The following is a 23,906-nucleotide window of genomic DNA, read 5'->3' on the forward strand; positions in this document are numbered from 1 at the left end:
ATATATATATATATATATATAGGTGTTCGGCTTGGTTCGGTATTTTCCCACGTCATTGTAGTTGTTCTTTTAAAGTTGTAGCAACGTTTCAGCAGAATCTCATCTGCCATCATCAGGCTTCTGTATTGTGTCCGTCTGTGAGTCAGACTTTTACAGTGGTTTCAGATTTGAATTTGGGGCAGCCTATTGCTGTGCCAGAATGGTTTTTTCTTCATCCTGATTGGTTGGGAGTCTTGGTCTGTGTTTATTGGTCTCGGAGTTTGCTGTGTTCTGCTTGATTGGTGTCTCTAATATCTTCTGTCTGTTTTTTTGGCTCTTTTTGTATCTTGATTGGCTGGCAGCATTGTGTTGCTTTATTGGAGGCCTTTAGTGCAGCTTGGCTTCGGGTAAATGGACGGCTATCATTAGTTAGGAAGCTGGGTTTCATCTGGGTGCCTGGTTGGGATGTGTTTGAGCTGGAGGTATCAGGGGGGATCTGTTTGTGCCCAGGTGTTTGCCTGGCTTGTGGTGTGGAGATTTTTTTGTTTGTGAGTGCAGGCTTCCAAATGATTGACAGCCTGGTGGAATCATCTCTTCTATTCATGCTTTCTGGTCTTTTTTCAATCTCTATGGCTTCTCTGATGATTCTGTGATTAGGGTTTTCTATAGTGGCCAGGGTTTTGGTGCCATTGAAGTTGATGCTATGACCTGTGGCTTCCATGTGTTGGACTAGTGAGGAAGTGTGTTCCAGCTTTTTGACTGCATTTTTGTGTTCATCCAGGCGGGTGCTTATTCTTCTATTGGTCTGTCCAATGTATGTGGCCGGGCATGATGCACAGGGGACTTCGTATATGCCTTGGTTTTCCAGGTCAATTTTATCTTTGGGGTTGCTAAGGATGGCTGCTATTTTTCTGTCTGTTTTGAAGGCAGTCCTGATGTGATGTCTGTGTAGTACCTTACTAATTTTGTCTGTAGTACCTCTTATGTAGGGCAGGACAGCTGTTCCATAGGTCTGTTCATCTTCTGGGTCTGTTCTGTACAAAGAATTAACATACTTGCAAACCCCGCGCTGCGATTGGCTAAAGCGCGCGGCAACCGGATTGGTTGGGCAAGCCGCCCTGATTGGTCCGTTAAGAATCTCCCGCTATTGGTCGAGCCAAGAGCGGGAGATTCGAAACAATGTCATTGGCTGCGGGCCGCCGCGGCTTGGAAATAAAAGCCGGGGTTTTTCCTTCTTTTCCCCAAGCATGTACTGGAGCACAATAAAGAGCTGAACTTTGTCACTGACTCCGAGCTTCCTTCCTGCGCCGGACACGACACTGGCGACGAAGGTGGGATCCAAGAAGGAACCACCAAGCACGTGTCCGGAGGAAGACAAAGACCAACACGATGGCCGGCCTCACTCCGCCCGCACAATTCAACCCGACTACCGAGGACTGGGAATCGTACGCTGACCGTTTCCAGATGTACCTCGAGAGTAACAACTTGAAGGATGCCAACGGAAACAAGAAAAGGGCTGTTTTCCTGACACATTGCGGGCCCGCAGTGTTCAAAATGGCGAAAGCCCTCGCCAAACCCGCCGACGTAAAGACGATGGACTGGGCCGACCTTGCGCCATTACTAAAAAACCACTACGCTCCTACCGTGCCCATCCTCATCCGACGAGACGAATTCTACCGGCGGAATCAGCGGCAGGACGAGAGCATAAACGACTTCATAGCCGCTCTAAGGGACCTCGGGGGTTTGTGCGAATTCCATGAACTAGACGACGTCCTCCGAGACCGCGTGGTCCTAGGTCTCCGGGACCAGGCACTGAAAAGCCGTCTAATGGCAAAGGGGGACATCAGTCTCGATGTCGCCCTGGCAGAAGCGTCTGCCGCCGAAGCCACCAAGAAATCGGCAGCTCGACTACGGAAAGCGGAGAACGGGGACCGCACCGACAACCCCGAGGCTAACCGCCGAGAAACCGCCACACACCACGGCGACCTGGACTCCGCCTCGGACACCCCAGACGAAGAAGAAGAAGAAGACGTCCATCGGCTCCAGACACGACGAGACCAACGAGGTCGTAAGTCGGGGACCCAGTGTGCGGGGTGCGGGGGCAACCACTACCGAGCAGACTGCCGTTTTTTCGACGCGACCTGTCGGAATTGCAACAAGAGGGGCCACATCGCCCGAGTCTGCCGGCTTCGGAAAAATTACAGCCCCCGACGCCGAGAGCCGAGCAACCGGCAGCGAGACAACACCTCCCCCAGGAACCGAGAGCACCAACCCGACACTCGTTGGAATAGGGACAGCCGGGGCCGACGAAACGGGGGAGACCAACAGAGGGAGGAAACCCACCAGACACTCACAATTGGCCACGCCGAGACCAACGATGCCCGTAAGGTCTACGTGGAAGTAAGCATCGAGGGCGAGCTTTGCCGCATGGAGGTGGACTCCGGGTCCTACCTCTCCATGATCGCCTGGGAAGAAATCAAGCGACTAGTACCAAATCTCCACAAGGCTGAACTAGAGAACCAAAGATTGATAGTCAAAGACTACCAAGGGAACCGCATCCCCGTCATCGGGACCGGACAGTTCAATGTAGCCTTCAAGGACCGCACCGCAAAACTTCCCATCACAATAGTGGACCGGAACCGACCAAGCCTCCTGGGACTCCAATGGTTCGCACCATTGGGCATCGGGGTCACCGGGATAAACCGCACTGAGGAAACCGACTGGGAACAGCAGCTGGCTAAGGACTTCCAGGAAGTATTCGACGGCACCTTAGGCAAGTACCGGGGACCCCCTATCTCTTTCAGTTTAGACCCAAACGTCAACCCCATCCGCCTAAAGCCGAGGCGGGTGCCTTTCGCGCTTCGGGGGAAGATAGACGAGCAGCTAGACAAGCTCGTCAAACAGGGGGTTCTGCAGCCAATTGATCACGCCCGGTGGGAGACCCCAATAGTCACCCCAGTTAAGCCAGACGGGTCAATAAGGATTTGTGGGGACTATAAGGCCACCCTCAACTGCGCCCTGCAACAAAGCGCATACCCCGTCCCAGTCGTGCAACATCTACTTCACTCACTGGGGGGCGGTAAAGTCTTTGGCTCGACCTGGCACAAGCCTATCAGCAGCTGCCGGTCGATGACGAAACCGCCGAAGCACAGACTATTGTTACCCACCGGGGGGCGTTTCGTTGTAACCGACTCCAGTTTGGAGTCAGCGTGGCCCCGGGGATTTTTCAAAGCCTCATGGAGAGACTCCTACAAGGAATAAAAGGGGTGGTCCCTTACTTCGATGACGTACTAGTATCAGCAACCAACCGGGAAGAACTAGAGGGTCGCCTAAGGGAAGTACTAGAGAAATTCAAAGGGGCCGGTTTAAAAGTGAAAAGAGAAAAATGCCAACTTTACACAGAGAAAGTCGAGTTTCTGGGATACCTCCTAGACCGACATGGCATCCACCCGACCAGGGACAAAGTAAAAGCCATCAAGGAAGCCCCGACCCCCAAAAACAAGACAGAGTTACAGGCATTTCTGGGACTACTCAATTTTTATAACGTGTTCTTACCCCAAAAGGCAACCGCGGCGGAGCCTTTGCATAGGCTACTGGATAAAACATCAAAATGGTCCTGGGGGACGCGTGAGGAAACCGCATTCAGGAAAACAAAAGACCTGCTAACCTCGGACGCCGTCCTCATACAATACAATGAGACTCTACCCCTTACCGTCACATGCGACGCCTCACCTTTTAGGCGTCGGTGCCGTCCTCAGCCATACCCTAACGGACGGAAAAGAAGCACCCATTGCATTTTTCTCAAGAACACTTAGCAAGCCAGAAAGAAACTACAGCCAACTAGACAAGGAAGCCCTTGCCATCGTCGCAGCCGTAAAGAAATTCCACGAGTATCTTTACGGCCGTCGATTCACAATTATCACAGATCACAAACCGTTGCTAGGAATCCTGGCGGAAACAGGGCCACACCGAACATCATATCCCCCAGGATGACAAGGTGGTCCGAATTCCTCGCCGCTTACGACTACCGGCTCATACACCGCCCCGGTAAGACAATCACCCATGCAGACGCGCTAAGCCGTTCACCATTACCCGACCTCGATGACGACCCAGCACCCACGACGACCACCCTCAGCATAGAGGCGCTACCCGATCTGCCCATAACCGCGTCAGACATTGCCCGAGAAACAAATAAAGACAAACGTCTGGCGCAGGTATTGCACTGGGTAGAGAAAGGGTGGCCGGAAAAAGACAACGACGAATCATTCAAACCCTTCAGAAACAGACAAACCGAACTATCTCTACAGAAAGGTTGTTTGTTATGGGGGGACAGGGTGGTCGTACCAGAGAAGTTGCAAAGGAAAGTGTTAAAACTTCTGCATGACGGGCACCCAGGCATCGTACGAACAAAAGCCTTGGCCAGAAGTTACGTGGTGGCCAGGCATAGACAAAGAAATTGAAGGGTGGGTGGCCAGGTGTTCACGCTGCCAAGAAACCAGACCAAATCCCCCTGCCGCGCCAATATTAGAATGGGAGACCCCCAGGGGACCATGGTCTAGAGTACATATAGACTTTGCCGGTCCCACAAGGGGGCACACATTCCTCATCACGGTGGACGCTTACTCCAATTGGCTGGAGGTAAGCGACATGAAAACCACCACAACTGAAGCCGTCACCAGGGTACTAAATAAACTGTTCGCGACCCACGGCCTTCCGGATGTCGTCGTGTCGGACAACGGGCCCCAATTCACCTCGCTGGAATTCGAAAAATTCCTAGCAGAAAAGGGCATACGACACGCCTTGACAGCGACGGCTCATCCGGCGGCCAACGGTAGGGCGGAACGGATGGTCCAATTCACAAAGAAAACCATCCAGAAAATCGAGCACGGGAATATACAGGAAAAAATAAATAAACTGCTTCTAATACAACATATAACCCCTAACACGACAACAAACAAAAGCCCGGCAGAATTACTGATGGGGAGGAAACTAAGGTCCCCACTTGACAGACTGCACCCCACATACAACCCGGAGAAGCCCCCGGACTCATCAAGCAAACACCGGGCATTTAAACCAGGCGATGCAGTCTACGCAAAAAACCTTACCGGAGACCCACTATGGGTACCGGCAACTATAACCCAAATAACAGGTCCCCATTCATACAGACTACAAACAACGGACGGACAAGCATGGAAACGCCACATAGATCAGTTAAGATCTCGAATAAAAAACACAACCGACACGCAAGCAAACACAGACAACCCCATTAACATTAACCAAGGGGGGAGGGAAAATACAGGGGACCAAGAAAGAATAGAACACAACCAACTATACTCACCAGATATCAGCCAACTCGAAGCCGCACCAAGGAAAAGCAGCCAAGCCAGCTCGACCAGCCCGGAAAGACCAAGCGGGAGCGGCAAAAGCCGCAGCTCGACCAACCCGGGTAGACCGGGAGGGAGCTGCAGCAGCAGGCCCACACTCCAGACGATTCCATCAAATAGACTGAGAGCAACAAAAACCCCGACCGAACAGGCCGGGAACCAGGAAACAACTGACCTGCGCAGGTCCAGTAGACAAGTACGGAGCCCGCCTACTTACGGGACTACGTTGCGTAGGAACGAACCAAGAGGGGAGGGGTGTTCTGTACAAAGAATTAACATACTTGCAAACCCCGCGCTGCGAGACACAAAGCGCGGCAACCGGATTGGTTGGGCAAGCCGCCCTGATTGGTTCGTTAGAATCTCCCCGCTATTGGTCAAGCCAAGAGCGGGAGATTCAAACAATGTCATTGGCATGGCGCCGCGGCTTGGAAATAAAAGCCGGGGTTTTTCCTTCTTTTCCCCAAGCATGTACTGGAGCACAATAAAGAGCTGAACTTTGTCACTGACTCCGAGCTTCCTTCCTGCGCCGGACACGACAGGGTCTCTATTATGTTTCAGTGTGTTTTTGTGGATCAAGCTGGTGATTTTGCTTTTGTGGAAGCCGTTGGCTGTCAGTACTTTAGTCAGGGTGCATAGTTCAGTCTTAATGTGTGTCTTGTCTGCCAGGCGTTTGGTTCTGGTAATTAGTGTTTTAGCCACGGAGTTTATCTGTGCTGGGTGGTGGTGGGATTGGGCGTTGAGGTAGCGGTTGGTGTGGGTTTTCTTCTGGTATATGGTGTGTCCTAGTGTGCCATCTGTTTTTTTGTAGATTAGTACATCTAGGAATGGTAGTTGTTTGTTTGTTTCTGTTTCCATGGTGAACTTGATTTTGGGGTGTGCGCTGTTTAGGTGTGTTAGGAAATTGTTTAGGTTTTCTTGTCCATGGGGCCAAATCACGAATGTGTCATCGATGTATCTTAACCATAGTTTGGGTTTGAGGATGGCATTGGCCAGGGCTCTGGATTCGAATTCTTCCATGAACAGGTTTGCAATGACAGGTGACAGTGGTGATCCCATGGGAGCTCCTTCTATTTGTTTGTATCTTTGTCCTTTGTATATGAAATATGTGTTGGTTAAGCAGTGTTCTGTTAGTTCCATGAGGTGTTTAGCTGGTTGGTTTTTATTTTTGATGATTTCAAGGGTCTCTTTTATCGGGACTTGAGTGAATAGTGAAACCACGTCAAAACTTACAAGCAGATCTTCTTGCTCCACGTGTAGATCTTTGATCATTTCCAAGAAGTGGTATGAGTTTTTTACATGAGAAGCTGCTGTTTCAGCATGGGGCTGTAGCTCTTTTGCTAGGTGTTTAGCTAGGTTTTGTAGTGGTGCTACACAGACATCACATCAGGACTGCCTTCAAAACAGACAGAAAAATAGCAGCCATCCTTAGCAACCCCAAAGATAAAATTGACCTGGAAAACCAAGGCATATACGAAGTCCCCTGTGCATCATGCCCGGCCACATACATTGGACAGACCAATAGAAGAATAAGCACCCGCCTGGATGAACACAAAAATGCAGTCAAAAAGCTGGAACACACTTCCTCACTAGTCCAACACATGGAAGCCACAGGTCATAGCATCAACTTCAATGGCACCAAAACCCTGGCCACTATAGAAAACCCTAATCACAGAATCATCAGAGAAGCCATAGAGATTGAAAAAAGACCAGAAAGCATGAATAGAAGAGATGATTCCACCAGGCTGTCAATCATTTGGAAGCCTGCACTCACAAACAAAAAATCTCCACACCACAAGCCAGGCAAACACCTGGGCACAAACAGATCCCCCTGATACCTCCAGCTCAAACACATCCCAACCAGGCACCCAGATGAAACCCAGCTTCCTAACTAATGATAGCCGTCCATTTACCCGAAGCCAAGCTGCACTAAAGGCCTCCAATAAAGCAACACAATGCTGCCAGCCAATCAAGATACAAAAAGAGCCAAAAAACAGACAGAAGATATTAGAGACACCAATCAAGCAGAACACAGCAAACTCCGAGACCAATAAACACAGACCAAGACTCCCAACCAATCAGGATGAAGAAAAAACCATTCTGGCACAGCAATAGGCTGCCCCAAATTCAAATCTGAAACCACTGTAAAAGTCTGACTCACAGACGGACACAATACAGAAGCCTGATGATGGCAGATGAGATTCTGCTGAAACGTTGCTACAACTTTAAAAGAACAACTACAATGACGTGGGAAAATACCCGAACCAAGCCGAACACCATACATGTAAGTACCCGCGAAAACTTAAGAAAACATATATATATATATATATATATATATATATATATATATATATATATATATATATATATATATATATATATTCGTAGATTTTCACGGGTACAGGTATGCAGGTCTTGGCGTATTCAGGTCTTTTCCAGTGAAAGATTGAGAGTATCTTGGCGATGTTTTGACGAGGTCCCACTCGCCATCTTCAAGCTGGTACTTTCGGCTTCATGCTTGTGCAAGCAAAGCGTGATCGGAGCTGCCATCTCTCTATAATACGGCCAGCACCTCCGCCACACAGGTTCTTACGAAAAAGCCAACCAATCTGCAAACATCAACTCCATCAACCAATCAAGAAATAACAACACAACCCGCTTACAACAGAGCCAGCACACCACACCTCCCCACCAGTATTTATAGAGAGACAGCAGCTCTGATCACGCTTTGCTCACACAAGAACGAAGCTGAAAGCACCAGCCTGAAGATGGCGAGTGGGACCTCATTGAAACATCACCAAGATACTCTCAATCTTACATGGGAAAATATCTGAATATGCCAAGACCTGCATACACACACACACACACACACATACACACAAACAAACACACACACACATTTCTATATATCCTAATTAGATGATTTTTTTTTTGCAATTCTGCTTTTAGATTGTTAAAAAGAACCAAGCAAAACACCCTTACTATAATTCTACTATAAATGAGTAAGTCAACGTTTTCTGAGAGGTCAATAAACAAGGGAAGCACAATCCCTGGGAGAAGCCCGAAGTGGATTCAAAATGCAAAGCATGTTTTTAACATTATATTATGACACATAAGAAAAACAGTTGCAATGAGGATCACTAGCTGAGGAAAAGGAACGTGACCACGGAGGAAAAGGAATGAGAGGAAAAGGAACGAGACTAGACATAATGTTGGAAATATTTTTTTGCACAATATTCCAAATGTTACACAATATTGTAGCAAATGAGAATTTTTCACATAACAGAATAACTATTTTCTAATATCTATGCCTGTCTACCATGCAGAGTTTTTTTTAAATGAATGTTAGCATTTAGTTTAAGTTGGTTTAATTATGGCTTATTGTACCACTGCTCTTGAGTCTTATTCAGGTAGGGCAAAATATGAATATAAACTTTTAAAAATAAGTTAACAAAAATATGTATGATCCACAAAAGGAATAAAAATATTGCAGTCAATTAAGCTTGAGTTATGACAATTAATACTTTAGATACTCTCTAAAATGTTTTTTCTTGTGCTCTTCTATTAATTCCACTTTCTGAGATGGACTATAAGCCTGAGATCTATATTCAGTTTCTATAGATGTCAGCATAACTTACCCTTCAAACTAACACCACTGGATGACACTATAATTCAATTATATCTTTGGGAAGCATCATCCTTCAGATTTTCTGCCTTCTCTGCAGGAAGAATCAAAATATGAATTCAGTTTTTCAAGCTCCCAAAGAATAATACCTATATTCTAAATAGCAGGATGCTTTCAGCATTTTTTATAAGATAAAAACAAGAATCAGAATATTTTCAGAAAGATCCATTCTTTTTGATATCAAGATTCAATTTTGTCTTATGCTGTTAGCACCAGATCAGGGCCAATATGCCAGAGGTATACCACATTTGTGGGATGAAAATATTTTGAATTACATTTGATCTTTGTAAGAACTCAGACCTGGGCTAAAGAAATAAGTAGGATCAGGGGGGAAACAAATTCTGGCTTAGTTTTATATTTAAATTAAATATAAATTACAATTAATATTTTTATTCCATAATTATTTTAAAAACCGCATGATTTGGAACCAACTTTGCAGCTATTTGGGTCAAAACTTTGAGGACTACATATTCCCTGTGACTTCATATTGTGTTCTCATAGCTACAGCTCCTTATTATACTCCTGTGCAGAATAAAAAATATGAGAAAGCTAATTGTCATTGGAGCTTTGCTTCAAATATATTTTGTTTCTATCATAAAATATATTTTTAAAAGTAAGAGGGTGCTCCAGTGTTAAAAGAGTAGATAGCAATTCTGAAAGTAGGAGACTGGGCTATGTTGAGGGATGAGCTCCCAATGATTGATACCACCAGAGAAAGGTGAACATCATGTTTGGTATGTTTTTCTTGGCTAGAAACCATTTGTGTGAGAGAAAAAAGAAGTGACAGATTCATTCATCCAAGCAAAAAGCTCTTAAAAGTATGTATTTGAATGTCCTCAGCCTTGTTTATGTTGGCGAATTAGGACTGTCATTTCTTTTTTTTCTGGCGAGCTGCATTAGTATATAAACAATAAGTTTTTCTTCATGTGGGGAATGGATTTTAGTTAATGCAGAGGAGAATTTCATTGGGCTGGATGTGTGCGTATATATTTTAAAACACTAATCTTTACAAAGTATATTATAAGTGCAATGTAAATAATCTCATTGATTCACTTATTCAGGCATCGCCAGAATTTTAAAAAATTGTGATGGGAGCATTTGAGGATTTAAATAATACACTAGGGATCTCTCTTAATCAGATTTTTTTTTTTTAAGAGTTAGCAAAATAGCAGGGGCGTGAAGTAGCCACAGTAATACCACAAGAACATGGGGAGAGAGGTTAAAAACAGTAAATATGGGAGTTAATTGTGAGATTGCAGTTGCCATCTTGACTTTTTTGACCTGAATAGATCACAGTAAATTAGTTCAGCATGATTTTGGTGCCCAGACAATTGCACTTTGTTTTTATGTACTTTTTAAAATTTACATAGATTCATTACAGTTTTTCTCAGCAACGCACAAAACAAATGGCACAATTAAGGTATAAAAAACTTGATTAAAAACTAATTAAACATACAAAGGCTTATATCAGAGATAAGATTCCCCTTAAGTCCTCACTATTATATTGTCCACCATCAGACAGTATATTTTTCTTCCTTAATAAAATAGGAAGGAGCAACCATCCAAGAGCAGCACGGAACCTTTTTCAAAGCATAGAGCTGTAGCTAAAACAATAGAAAAATTGAAATGGTGTCTCTGTTATCACCAATTGCTTTGCACACCTCCTTTCATGGCCCATTAAATGGCTTTTTTTCCATTCAACAATTCTTTTTACTTCCATGCTATTATTTACTTGATAATATATTTAATGCTTTCTTTTTATTTTTATTACTGAATAGCTTATATAATTCATTCTTTCCATGCAAAACTTTCCAATTTCTAAGCAAGTAGGCTTAAGTGCAGGGAGAAAAAACTCTGTCAGAAGATAAAGTACATAAATCATTACATAGTGCATTCAGAAAGTGTTCAGACCCCCTTTCATTTCAGGTTGCAGCGTAGCAAAAGTGAAGGGGGTCTGAATACTTTCTGAATGCACTGAATATAACAATTGGTAAATTATAAATAAATTACCTAGTCCAATATGTGCATTATCCAGTTTTAAATTCATTGGTCCAGAATGGGAATAACATTATGTCAACGCATGAATTATAATCAGACATTCTTTTTTATAACTATGATCCTTGGTGCCCAAATTGTAGCTCACTAATAATAAGTCATGAGGAAGTTTCAGGCAACATATCTTCATCAGAAGGACCAACCTGAGGCATACTGGAACATGAAACAACAGCCCTGTCACTATGGCATCTGCAGGGATGAGACTATATATAGGACAACCTCATTTATGCAAAATATCCAGGGGAGGTGTCAATAGCTGCACAGAGAAAAACTAATAGTGCTGTTTAATTACAAATGTACTCAGGAGCAATATGAGTACTGCTGTATGAATATTGACATGGTACAATTGTCCCAGGATCAAACCATTTTAACAGATAAACAGATAACATATAATCAAAGTTGGAAGGGACCTTATAGGTCATCTAATCCAACCCCCCACCCAAGCGGGAGACCCTACACCATTCTGACAAATGGCAGTCCAATCTCTTCTTGAAAGTCTCAAGTGATGGTGCTCCCGCAACTTCTGAGGATGGCTATTCCATAGATAGATAGCATGTCCACAAAAATTTACCTAGTCAAGTTTTGTCCCTGATACAGTAGATGAACATTTTACTCTATCACAATGTTTGTGAAAATGTATCAAATTCATGTTTCCTGAATTTACATGAAACCAGGAACAACCGTGTAAGCAGTTTAGAGGAATGGTTAGGCAGAAACCGTGCTGGAGTAAAAACTAATCGACTGTCAGTTCAAGTAGGTACTGGATGACTTTCAGCCCTGCTACCTCGTACAATTACCATTATAAGAGGGAGCATTTTGGACAATATCTTGAGTTGTAAAAATACATGTAGGATATAAATAAAATTAAGCAAAACATTTCACTGTGATCTAAAATTTAGGTGTTTGCTGAATTTATCTGAATCATCCCTAAATCTGCTACCTGGTCCTTACAATAAATCTGACAATAATCTAAATAGAATAAGCCTTACTGTACTCTCTTGTAAAATATTGTTTAATGGCTGATCTAGGAGACAAAAACATGAAATTTGTTCTGCTAACTGACTCATGTTTTGTCCATTAAAGAACTGCATGGGAAGCAGAAACTGCATCTGGGACAGAATATATACAGAGCTGCTTTCTAATCATCTGTCAGTTCAACTCAACAAATGCTGATATTGACAGCTCTGTCAGATTTTAGACAGGTATGTTTATACTGAACGATGGACCTTCCCCAAAGTTGCAATACAGATATAAGGAGAGCTCCTTTTATTATATTTCTGACTACCATGCAAACTCAAGCCTTTGGGCAAGTCTTCAGGAAAAAAAGATGATCTTCTTAAAGAACACAGAACATAGTGTTATATCTAGGCATTTCCTTTTAATGCTAGTTTGTATTCTTGAGTCTTCAACCTGGCCTTCTATCTAAGGTATCACATTATCACAAAGTCCATCATCTTTATCATACAATCAACTCCTGATATTTTGTAATAACTTCTCTAATACCAGGGTGAACACGTATGCATTAATCAACCAGCATAAAAAGAACCACAAAAAAACTTTGCACAGAGGGCACAAGCTACCTTGTATTACTTCAGCTGCATTATTACAGATACATAGCAAACATTAATATAGTGGCAAAGCATTTATCAGTAGCACATTGATGCACTGTTATCAATTCTTAATATAAGTATAGCATCCTGATTCAGTAGAAATGAATGGGTATATATTAAACAGTATTTGCCTTCCAGTTTGCAATATACCTAATAAGCCAGTATCAATCTTAGCACAGGTTACACTGTGGTTTTTTCTTTAACAAAGACGAAGACTGAAAAGAGTGTTCTAAGTTTAATGTACATTTGTTGATTTTTTTGATAACTGTTGCTACAGCAATGAATATTCTTTTTTTTTTCCTTGTGAATTGAAGTATCTCACAGTTGGGGGTTGAAAATTTACTGTCTTCCAGATATTGGCGACAAGTTCATTAGCTTTACTTGCTGGGAATGTTATGTGCTTAGCTCTAACCATAAAACATCTAGAGGAATTACATAACCATCCTTGTTCTAAGAATTCTTTTAATATTAGGAACATTTCCCCAAAACAAATATTTGCAATTTCCACTATTCAGGATTTCAGTAGTTTAAGATCAAAAATCTCCTTTGGAATTTTAGCAATGGAATGATAGAAATATAGTAAATAAACAAGTAAATACAATAATTATCAATAGAAAAGAATATGCATAAGCCCAGGGTTAAACTGTGAACTTTTGGGGGTTCTTTGAACTTAGTTATTTGCTTGCATATATTTTGTTACTCAACAAGGTAACATCTTCAGTACTGCAGAAGTCAGGTAACAAAACGTCTGCAAGAAAACAACCAAGCTCAGAGAGCACAAAGGATTCCATATAAAATGTTTATATTTAATATTTTATAACATTAATTTATAATGGCATGCTGCAGATGATTTAAGACATTTCATCTTTAGAACAATTTATTAATCAAGAAATTCCAGGTTTCTTGGAATTTCATGGCACTCCTATTTATTGCAGAAACACTTGGATTTCATTTAGCTTACAAATAAAATACTTCAAAACACAATGCTCTTTTTACCATCAATAAAACTTTCCAAACAGCAGTTACTGAGATATATTTATTCTAGAGAATAGAAGAGATTGAAATATAAGAAATATTTGGCCAGGCTATAAATGGGAAGAAGCTTCTAAAAGCTGCTAAAAAACATACAATACTTTAAGATTGCTGCCATAAAAGCATACTTACCTAGTGTACTGAATTTACAGAGATTATCTTTGAGAAAACAAGTATTGTGCTGGGAACTAATGGGAGCCATTATCAATGAGATTCAAGTTATCTCATTGATAATAGCTCGTACTAGTTCCTAGTTCTATACATGTTTATATGAATTATTAATTGGACTGGAAGCTAGCAGATCTGGAAGCAAAAATTCATTTTAACAGTAATTTTATTAAAGATTACAATCGCAATAAAAGTAATACATTTTTTTAAAAAGAAGTAAAAGTACAAAAATCCATAAAAGAAAGCAAAACATGACAAAAATGGAAAGGAAAAATAGAAAAGAAAGAAAAAATAAGAATATAATAAAGAAAAATATATAGTGTTTCTCCAAAAACACGACCTACCCCAATAATAAGCCCAACCGTTTTTTTGGGGGGGGAGGGCTGGGCCTAATATTACCCTTGCCCAAAAATAAGCCCGGGGGATAGGTGTGGCCAGCATGAGTGGTAGCATGGGCTTGGGGGGAGCAACTGTCCGGCTGCAGCTGCAGCCCATTGGCCCCTTGGGGCAGCATTAACACCACGTTTGCCCTTCTCTTTCTGGGCACAGCACTTCTGCTTGTTGGGCTGCTTTCCCGAAGCCGGCAGCTCCACAACCAGCTGGTTTCCTTTTTCCCTCTTTCAGGGAGGCTCACAGGAGGCTTTTTGGTGAACGGGAGGAAAATGGGGAGGGGGGATTTTCCTGCCTGTCATCTATTCCTCAAGCTCAGCACAGACTGAGGGGAGGATAACAGGCAAGAAAATTGCCCCTCCCCATTTTCCTCCCATTCGCCAAAAAGCTGAAGGTTCGGAATGCAGCCAACAGTGCATCCACAATGCGTCCAGCTCACTGAGTCTGGCCTGCTGCACCTAAAAAAAGGTAAGACCGCCTCAAAAATAAGCCCAAGTGCTTATTTTCAAGTCTAAAAGAAAATAAGACTTGGTCTTATTTTCTGAAAAACACATATTTTATTTATTTATTTATTTATTTATTTATTTATTTATTTATTTATTTTGTCAAGCAATTATTAGATAACAGGTATAAGTATAAACATGGTTATGAATACATGAAATGGATATGAATAAGAAAAAAGAAAGAAACAATAGGACAGGGATGGTAGGCACGTTGGTGTGCTTATGCACGCCCCCTACAGACCTCTTAGGAAAGGGGTGAGGTCAATAGTAGTCTAAGGTTAAAGTTTTTGGGGTTTGGGGAAGAAACCACAGTCAGGTAGAGTATTCCAGACATTGACCACTCTGTTGCTGAAGTCGTATTTCCTGCAATCATGGTAATCAGGTAGGAAGAAGTGACTTCCCCATAGATCACAAATAATATCAACAATTTTAGTAACTTATCATTTAATCTTAACATATAGCAAATGATCTCTTCTTTGCCTACCTCATCGCTTATCAATAAACTGATCCATAATACCTCATCATTTGAGTCCTATACCAGCAAAAGTTGATTAAGGGTTATTAGAGATAACAATACATTTATTTTAACCTTGAACAATAAACTGACTTTATATTTCTTCTTTTTATTTCTAATAATTTTCATATTTAGTCACTTCAAAATCTCAAAATACATGGAACAATATAGAATTTTAGAAAGCTGTCAAAAGTACTCTTTTCTGCTAAGCTATGATAGATTTGGTCTTCATCATTTCAGAGGTAGAAGCTCCTATGATCCTATCTTTGGCATAAGCTACTAACGGACACACTCTTGCTGATAAAGTTTAACTTTATAAACCTATTTTGTGCATTATTGTATTTTACTAATCCAACAACTTCTAGTTTCTGTATTTCTCCAACTTTAGTATTTCTGTCACTTGTTGCTACTTGTTCTAAATGCAATAGAAGTTGCATTTATCATATCTTCTAATTTGTCATAGAATTCTTCAATATGTTCCATTATTGTTTTGGTAATATGAGTAGAAATAAGTGACAGGAATACCAGATTTGAAGATGCTGGACAAGGAGAATGCAATAATGCAGAAAATAGGTTTATACAGTTAAGAGAAGTCTTTACTCACTGCCACTAACTGCTTCAAAGAACATAAATACAAATAGAATCAACTATGTAATAGGAACTGGAAGATGGAGAAGAGAATGGGTAATAAAGCATGTGTAATTACTAAACATAACTTCTGTTAAGCAAAAAAGGACAAGGAAAAACAAGAAGTAAAAAATGAGAGAGGATTTTAGAACAGCTGAAAAAGTTTTTTCATTTTTTAAATTTCTTTTTTCATTTTCATTTTTTAGCTAAAGAATACTGTAAGCCATCCAGAGTCACTATATCAGTGAGAAGGGCAATGTAAACATTTAATAAATAAAATAAACTAGAAACAACTTGAATAATTGTGGAAAAAGACTAATAGAGGCAAATAAGATTACAGGGGAATTGAAAGGCTACAATGAAATTCTTTACAAATGGATTTATACCAAAACATGAATAAAAGAGAAATCTAATTCACCAGAAAGTTAGGTATGAGAGGCGATAAATCAGAATAAATAGAAGACTACCAGGTGCAAATGAAATATCCATAGAACTGTCTAATGCTGTTGTGTGCAAATTGTTGTGAACAAATATGGAAAAAGAATGTACAAACATGCTTTGTTTATGTATTGATCAAAGAACATGTTAGAACATTTTCATATTCGTGAATTATTGCACTAAGTACACATGCAGAATGTTTGGTTATATATTCCCAAGGGGAATAGAGCCATAAACAGAAAGAGAAACACTAAAGTTTCCAGAAAAGACAACAGGACAAGAAATCAGATAGAAACAAACAAATAAGAGAAAACACAAGATAATTTAATAATGAAAACTTTACCTTTGTTTTATGAAGTATAAAATTACTTTGATTTTGTAGATTTCAGTGGAATGTGGAGCATTTTATGGTAGAATGAATCTGAACTACTGATTATTATTTTGAGGAAACTTTATAATGAACAAGAATTCCCTGTAAGAACTGCATTTGAAGAAATAGTAGTTGATAGAAGCGAGGAGTGAGATATATAGATGCATATTGTCAGCATCTGTATATAAAACAACTCTAATATAAAAGTGGCAGCTGGAATCTGCCGGCAGCTGTGGACTGATGTACTGGCCATTTGAAATATATAAATGACATTGTTCTGCTAACTGAAAATAAAGAAGATATAAAGAGTACTTTAGATAAAACAAAAATGAAACCTGAAAATATGATTAAAGTTATATACTAAAAGAAAGCTGCTGTCATTCAAAGTGCTTCATGAATTCTTACTTGACACAGTAGAAAATATGCTAAATATTCCCTTTCTTCCTTTGATCCCAGGAATAGAACATGACAGTCTGAGTATTTGAGAAATGAAAAGTATATTAATCTTCCAAATTCAGGCAATGACAAACTTATTTCTAGCAAAGATCCAAATACTGAAACTAATGGTTTTACCAGTGGCAAAGACGATAGCAGAGGTGCCTACAGGATCTGATGATTTTTGTCAAAATGATGATAAAAGTGGCTGAAGCACCATGATGCAGATATGTAAGCGGCAGAGTTTACTTTGCAGTGGCACATTTCCCTCCCTTGTAGGTTCTGGAAGATAGGTTGCTTTAAGTTATGGAGATGGAGATGGTACTTTAAGATTATCGTGATTGCAAGAACTTAATCAATTGGTCCTCAGTGAAATAAAGGCTGTTTCCCTGAAACCATAATCGACAAGCAGAAATTTACATATTTTGGGCATCTGTTGTAAATGGTTTTAAGTGTAGAAAAGGCAACTATGCTTGGCAAGATAGAGAGACACTGGAGGTCTGGTAGATAATATCAACTTTATCACTGAAATATTTTTTTTGTAGATTTGTGGATTGTTACCTGGGTTTGGTCATAATGGAGGGTGTTTGTGGTTACAGTTAAAAAGAATCAGATCTGATTCAGCATTCAGCTAGCTGGTCTTTATTTAATAATTAGTGATGGGAAAGAGACACTAGTATATTAACATTAAGAAAAAGAGTTTCTTGTTCTTAATGATTATTTGCCCAACTAAAATCTAATTATATCTGATTAATTTTAGTCCCTTGTTTTAAAGCCACTGTTCTTGTTTAAAATGTTCAGGGTTTTGGTAAATGCAACCAAAACAATTTATTGTGATATGTCACTCCCACATGAACAACTAAGCAAGCATTATCACTCCTAATGTACCCTTGTATATATTCTATTGAAAGTTATTTGCACATGGCAGTTTGAAAAGCTACATGAGTTCAATGAATGAGATATATTTGAATCACAGTCATAGTCCCACAATTCCAAAATTAGTTTTTTTTTTTACAATTACTTGCTTTCCAGCTGTTATGTTAGGCAGCTTTTGCAAGCTTCAAGAAAGGAAGGGGGCTGTTCTATATCAATTTGAGTAATGTGGGAGGATGCTTTGGAGTTTACAAGGAAACTTTTAAACCATAGAATAATGAGTTATGTGCAAACTCTATTCAAAAGCTTGAACAGTCTTGTCTATAAAGACTTCAATATAATTAAAATATTGTATGAAATTTAGTCATATGCTTCCATCAATAAAAATTGTATAAGAGTGAGTGATATCCCTCCTAAAGTAATCTTCATATCCTTAAACTTTTCCTCATTTTTCCAGAACAGATTTTTGAGGATATATAGATAGCTCTAGTGAAGAGAAAAAAATCTCCATTAGGCTAGCTGAACTGCACTAGCCAGGAGTTTGATAAATGACTCCATCTTTCAGAAAATTTAATAGGTGTGCTTAGTCTCGTAAAAATTAATAAAGGATTTAAATTAGAAAGATAAGCACTTATACTGAGTGTTCCTATTATTGTGGTCCACACATCACATTATGTCATCATTGGCTTAGTTCACACAAACCACTAAACCATAAATCATGGTTTACAAAGTACAATAGCTGAGTTCATACAGCAAGTAAGCAATAAAGAAGCAAACCAACTCTTGGCTTACTGTGATATATAATCCAGACTGTGTGATGGAATTCTCTGACTTGGGAATTAAAGTGGGTATTGTGAAAATTTTGCAGATTGAAAATAGCTGGAACATTTAAAATATCAAATAAATATCTAGCATCCTACCTATAAAACCAAAACTCAGTTGAAAAGATCAAATGCACTAAGAAGGCCCATGTTAACATACTCACTGATAATTGAAGTTGCACATATCTAGTTTCTAATTTTCTGTATACAATCCCCATTGATTATTGTAACAAATATGTCTATACTGAATTTGTGTGAACCTTGCTTTCCAGGTTATAAAGTGCTCTGACATTTGGTGCAACAATTATTAGAACTGTAACATTTGAATTTGTTTGAATGTTTCTTAGAAGAGGCATTCTATTTCCTGCCTTTCTTATAACTCTTGAGTGGTTGCTATATATCAGTAGTAATTAACCTGTTTGTACTACTTTTATTAGAAGTTTGCAAAGAATGACATACATTTTTTCTAGAAGACCAAATGTGAGAGTTATGCGATTATGATTGAAATAGTTTGTTCAGAGCAACAATCTAACATTTCCTATCAAAGGGCCCAAAACTTTACCAGCCATTTTAACAAGAGAAACAATTTGATTGCAGAACATTCAATATAATCAACCATATTTCTTTCCATATTTTGAAACATACTCTCTCAGGAGATTTTTTTATAATGAATTAATATGGAATAAATAGAAGGCAGAGCATGTTAATCAATAGTTTTCAAAAGTGAGTAATATTTTCAATGTACAGCTCTGATTTATAGAGTGTCAGTTTAATATATTTATAAGTGGGATTTTTTTTATATAAGCCTGATGATAAAAGTATCTCTTGTCTATTACATTATATGTTTTATGTTCTGCAGCTGTAGATATAAGTATAACATTACAAAGAACAAGAATCACCTTTTAAAAAGAGGGAATCTTGTATGATATATTTAAGCATAATGTAAATCAACATTACAAATATATAAGAAAATAACTGTGTATTTTAAACTGAGAGGTTCCATCTTCCAAGTCTTCTTCCCTTCCTTCAGAATTGAATCTCCTACACATTTAATCACCATGTACATACTTTGGAATACATTAAAGAAAAATCAAAATCTATAGCAAAACCTACAATAAGTACCTAAAATATGTATTTTAATTATTGTGTTATGCTAAGCAAAAAAAATCCAAATATACATTTGCTTTATTTTTATCTACTTCCAGTTCAAAATTGTTTCTGATAATAAGCAAACCTGATTTGATTTTACAAAATCTCCATTAATAGTAATATATATTCAACTTAAATACATTCAAAGTACTAATCCTGTACCATATTGTCATGATTGGAGGGAGATGCTCAGCTATGCAAATTTAGATTTGTGCTATGATCCACTTGTTAACACCAGCAAAACTCTGTGATGGTAAACTCAAAAGTAGTCAGTTCTGATGTCATGCTTACAGTTTGAATATTGAACATTTAGAGCTGATTCATAGATGGATTATCATTGGAGAACTAAAGTATCATGTAATGAATCACAGAAAGAACTTACATGCTGGCTGAGGTCTTCAAAAGAGCAATTCTTTTTTTTACACCAAGTTTATACATGATCGAATGTATAGAATAAACTTTACATAACTAAATGTTTCAGATACCAAATGTATCTCTGCCTCAGGTGTTGGAAGGCATAAAACTGTATGTGTCAACTATTTTTTTTTAAGTTAACATTTGAAGAGATACAAAATTACATAATCTCTATGCTATTTCAGCTATGGTGCTTCTGCTTATATGAAATATAGACTTTTAATTATTTGTGAAAGCAATACTCCTCTATACCTAATCCTTCATATGACTTCCCCATCTGAATCTCTTCATATATATTTAAATACAATTCCCATGAGAACCAAGTTAAATTGCTTTAGACTACAAATCCCTTCAGTTGTAGCTTTTATGACTAACAGTCAGTATTGATAGAACTACTGGAAAGTCCAAATTAATTGAAGGGCCCCAGGTGGGTGATGGCTATTCTAGAATATAGTACCTGAAAATCTTCATATCACAATGTGTGCTTTACAAATGGTTAATTTTGTATGTACTAAAAAGGGTTTACCTTTAAAATTTGGCCTTATTCGTGCATCATAACCTGATGTCCTCCCCATTAATTTATCCAAGAAATCTGAAGGAGAGAGTGCCTGTGAAGGGGATTTTGCAGATCTGGAATCATGTTCTTTACAGAAAGTTGTCCTAGATAAATTATTAGTTATCATTAGTAATATTGTAGTTACATCACTTTCATTGGAAAGTGTAATGTTAATTTAACTTTTACAGAACAGTGAAAAACATCAAAACTTTTTGGAATCAAATTGAAAAAAGATCAGACTAAGATATTTAAGTCATAAGTTTTTCATTTAATTATTTTCAAAAAGTGTTCATATTTGCAGAACAGAGTCATGCATTTCCCTTTCAATTATGAATCTACATTATCTCTGGAAGTCTGACCAAACATATCATACAATCAGCAAATACTTTTATAATATTAGTGTCCAAACCATATAAAAACATCGAACAATCAAACAACTTAATAGACACTAATTAAATGAGTTGGTTGTTCATTTCCTCTGAGAAAAAGTAAAATATGAAGATCATCCATAGATAATAACCTTTACTGCAAAATCTATTAGATGTTAATTATTATGCTTTCATAGCTTTCTGCATATAAAGTACCAACACTTTCCAACCCTTTTCTTTCCAAAGCAAAGCAGATTTTTTTCCCTTCTTGTTTAGTTAGTCAGTTCTGTAAATAGATATGATATATTGTATACATTCTGTATACAATAATCATGTGGAGTAACATTCAAAACTCACTGTTATAACTTGACATACTGTATTGATATATTAATATTCATACTTTTAAATTCTACTGTTCTTTATATACATTTTTATCAATTCAGTTATCGCCCAGAATTATTCATTTAAAAAGACAAAATGAATAAGGCTAAACATTAAGCATTCACTGCTTCCTTTTATAGGTAATAGAATTGATGAATTTAGATTTGAATTTTGAATTGCTGAACTGATTAAAAAAATTGCTTTTTGATTAACATTTATTGAGACAGTGGCTTTTTCTTAGATTTTTGTCCACTAGTAAAAATCTGTTTCTCTGCTATCTCATACATGAGATCATATTAACATACTATTTTAGTTAATCCAGCAAAGTTTCAGTTCTCCATGATTTTATTAACATAGACCAGCACTGCTGTACCAAGGGTAAGTACACATGAGGAGCATGGAGACTCTTTCCCTCCCCACTCCTAGTTTATTTTCTTGATTTTAATACAGCAGGACTATTCACATGTATTAAATAGTAACAATTGAGTGTATGCGCACAGCCACAAATTAATTTCACTGTTGCACACCAGAAAAAATTATTCTGTTTGATAATTATAAATGATTGCATAAATGAAATTTCATTGACTTGAGGAAATTTTTTAGCTACCCATAAACATTGTACCCTAAAGAGAAGAATGCCTCAGTAACTTCTCCATAGACTAAAGTTGTGTGGAATTTTTAAGTGTGTTACCAAGCAACAGCTATTTCCAATGGCACAATTATACCTAGCCTATATATTCAGACTATGGATTCAGCAAAAAGAATAGTGAGTCTGAAGCAGCTCTAAATCTCTGCATCTTTAATAGAAGCTTACAAACAAGGAATAATTTCACCTACCTGAAATGATATGTTTCTAAAAAAATTGCAAATAAGGCTGTCAAAATGCTCACTAGCTGCCGGTTCATTCCTCCTGTTTTCTGTATTGAATGTGAGAAAAAAATATTCCAGAAACGATTCCAGCATCAATAAAAAGAGGTTGTCAGAAAATACTTGTCTTATTTAAATTTCCAAATCCAGTAATAATTGGAATTTCTTTATAATCAGAAAGAAAAGATCTGTGTTTGCATACATTGGAGATAAAAAAGCATCCAAAGTATCAGTCCTTAAAATCATGGTTAGGTTAAACCCAAGAGCATTCCCAAGCAGCCAACACAAAAGGTACGACCATCTGGAACTGCCAGTTCTCTGTAAAGCTTCTTTTGGAAATGCTGAATGTCTTCCCACCCTCCCAAAGGAAAACCAAATCTTTCTCTACCTTAACATTATGGAGATGAGAATAATGCTGCCACGTTGGTCAGTCTTCCGGAGCTGTCTACAGTTCCCTTGGGTTTACAAATCAGTATTTGTCTGAAGCATTGTCAAAATGAGAGAGGGGCTATTTGCCTTTCACCCATTTCTTTATTAGCAAGTTGTAAATATCAAAGGTGCATGGTTAATGTTGTGCTCAAAAAAGAAAAAAGGGGAAAAATGCTCCACTCCCTGTGCCGGAATGAAGCAGGGCTGTGATCTTACACACTGACTATAAATTTCAGCACTTGGACAGCTCCAGGCTCAGCTTGTGCGCATGCTTCTGGTTCCATCAAACGTGACTGGAGTTCAGAGACGTTCTCTCTTCGAGAAATAGGGTCGTAGTCCTGCTGTCCCATTCCCTGTTTTAAAAATCCTCTATTCTTGTCATAAAATAGCAGGCACATGTGCACGATAGGATTCATTGATGCTGAGATAAGTGGATTATCCATTAGTGGGTAAGGATTAATAATAGAAATTGCACAGGGAATAATATTTATTTTATTTTTATTTATTTATTTGATTTGCCAATTGTTTACAAGATAATAAGTATAAGTGTATACATAGTTGTGAATACATGAAATGGGTACATATAAGAAAAATAAAAGAAGAATAAGAGAAACAATAGGACAGGGACGGTAGGCACGTTGGTGCGCTTATGCACGCCCCTACAAACCTCTTAGGAAAGGGGTGAGGTCAATAGTAGACAGTCTAAGGTTAAAGTTTTTGGGGTTTGGGGAAGAAACTACAGAGTCGGGTAGAGTATTCCAGACATTGACCACTCTATTGCTGAAGTCGTATTTCCTGCAATCAAGTTTGGTGCGGTTAACTTTGAGTTTGTATCTATTGTGTGCTCTTGTGTTGTTATGG

General features: G+C 38.9%; 1 protein-coding gene across 4 annotated transcripts in view; it reads right to left on the reverse strand.

Moving 5' to 3' along the window:
* GLRA2 (glycine receptor alpha 2) overlaps positions 1-23,390 on the reverse strand; it is a 159,439-nt gene extending 136,049 nt beyond the window's left edge. Inside the window, exons 1-3 of one of the 4 annotated variants that reach the window (XM_087967005.1) lie at positions 22,587-23,390; positions 20,971-21,104; positions 4,936-4,968 (exon numbers count right to left, since the gene is read on the reverse strand). In XM_087967005.1, the coding sequence (XP_087823131.1) occupies positions 4,936-4,968; positions 20,971-21,104; positions 22,587-22,654 (235 nt within the window). In that variant the 5' untranslated portion in view covers positions 22,655-23,390. The remainder of the gene's footprint in view (positions 1-4,935; positions 4,969-20,970; positions 21,105-22,586) is intronic. The other 3 variants (XM_026666726.2, XM_087967004.1, XM_026666727.2) reach the window with 3 other exon arrangements.
* Positions 23,391-23,906: the final 516 nt, after the last annotated feature.

The sequence above is a fragment of the Notechis scutatus genome, chromosome 5, assembly GCF_049901735.1.
Source record: "Notechis scutatus isolate UNSWTSFEM ecotype Mainland chromosome 5, rNotScu1.2, whole genome shotgun sequence".
Classification (NCBI taxonomy): Eukaryota; Metazoa; Chordata; class Lepidosauria; order Squamata; family Elapidae; genus Notechis; species Notechis scutatus.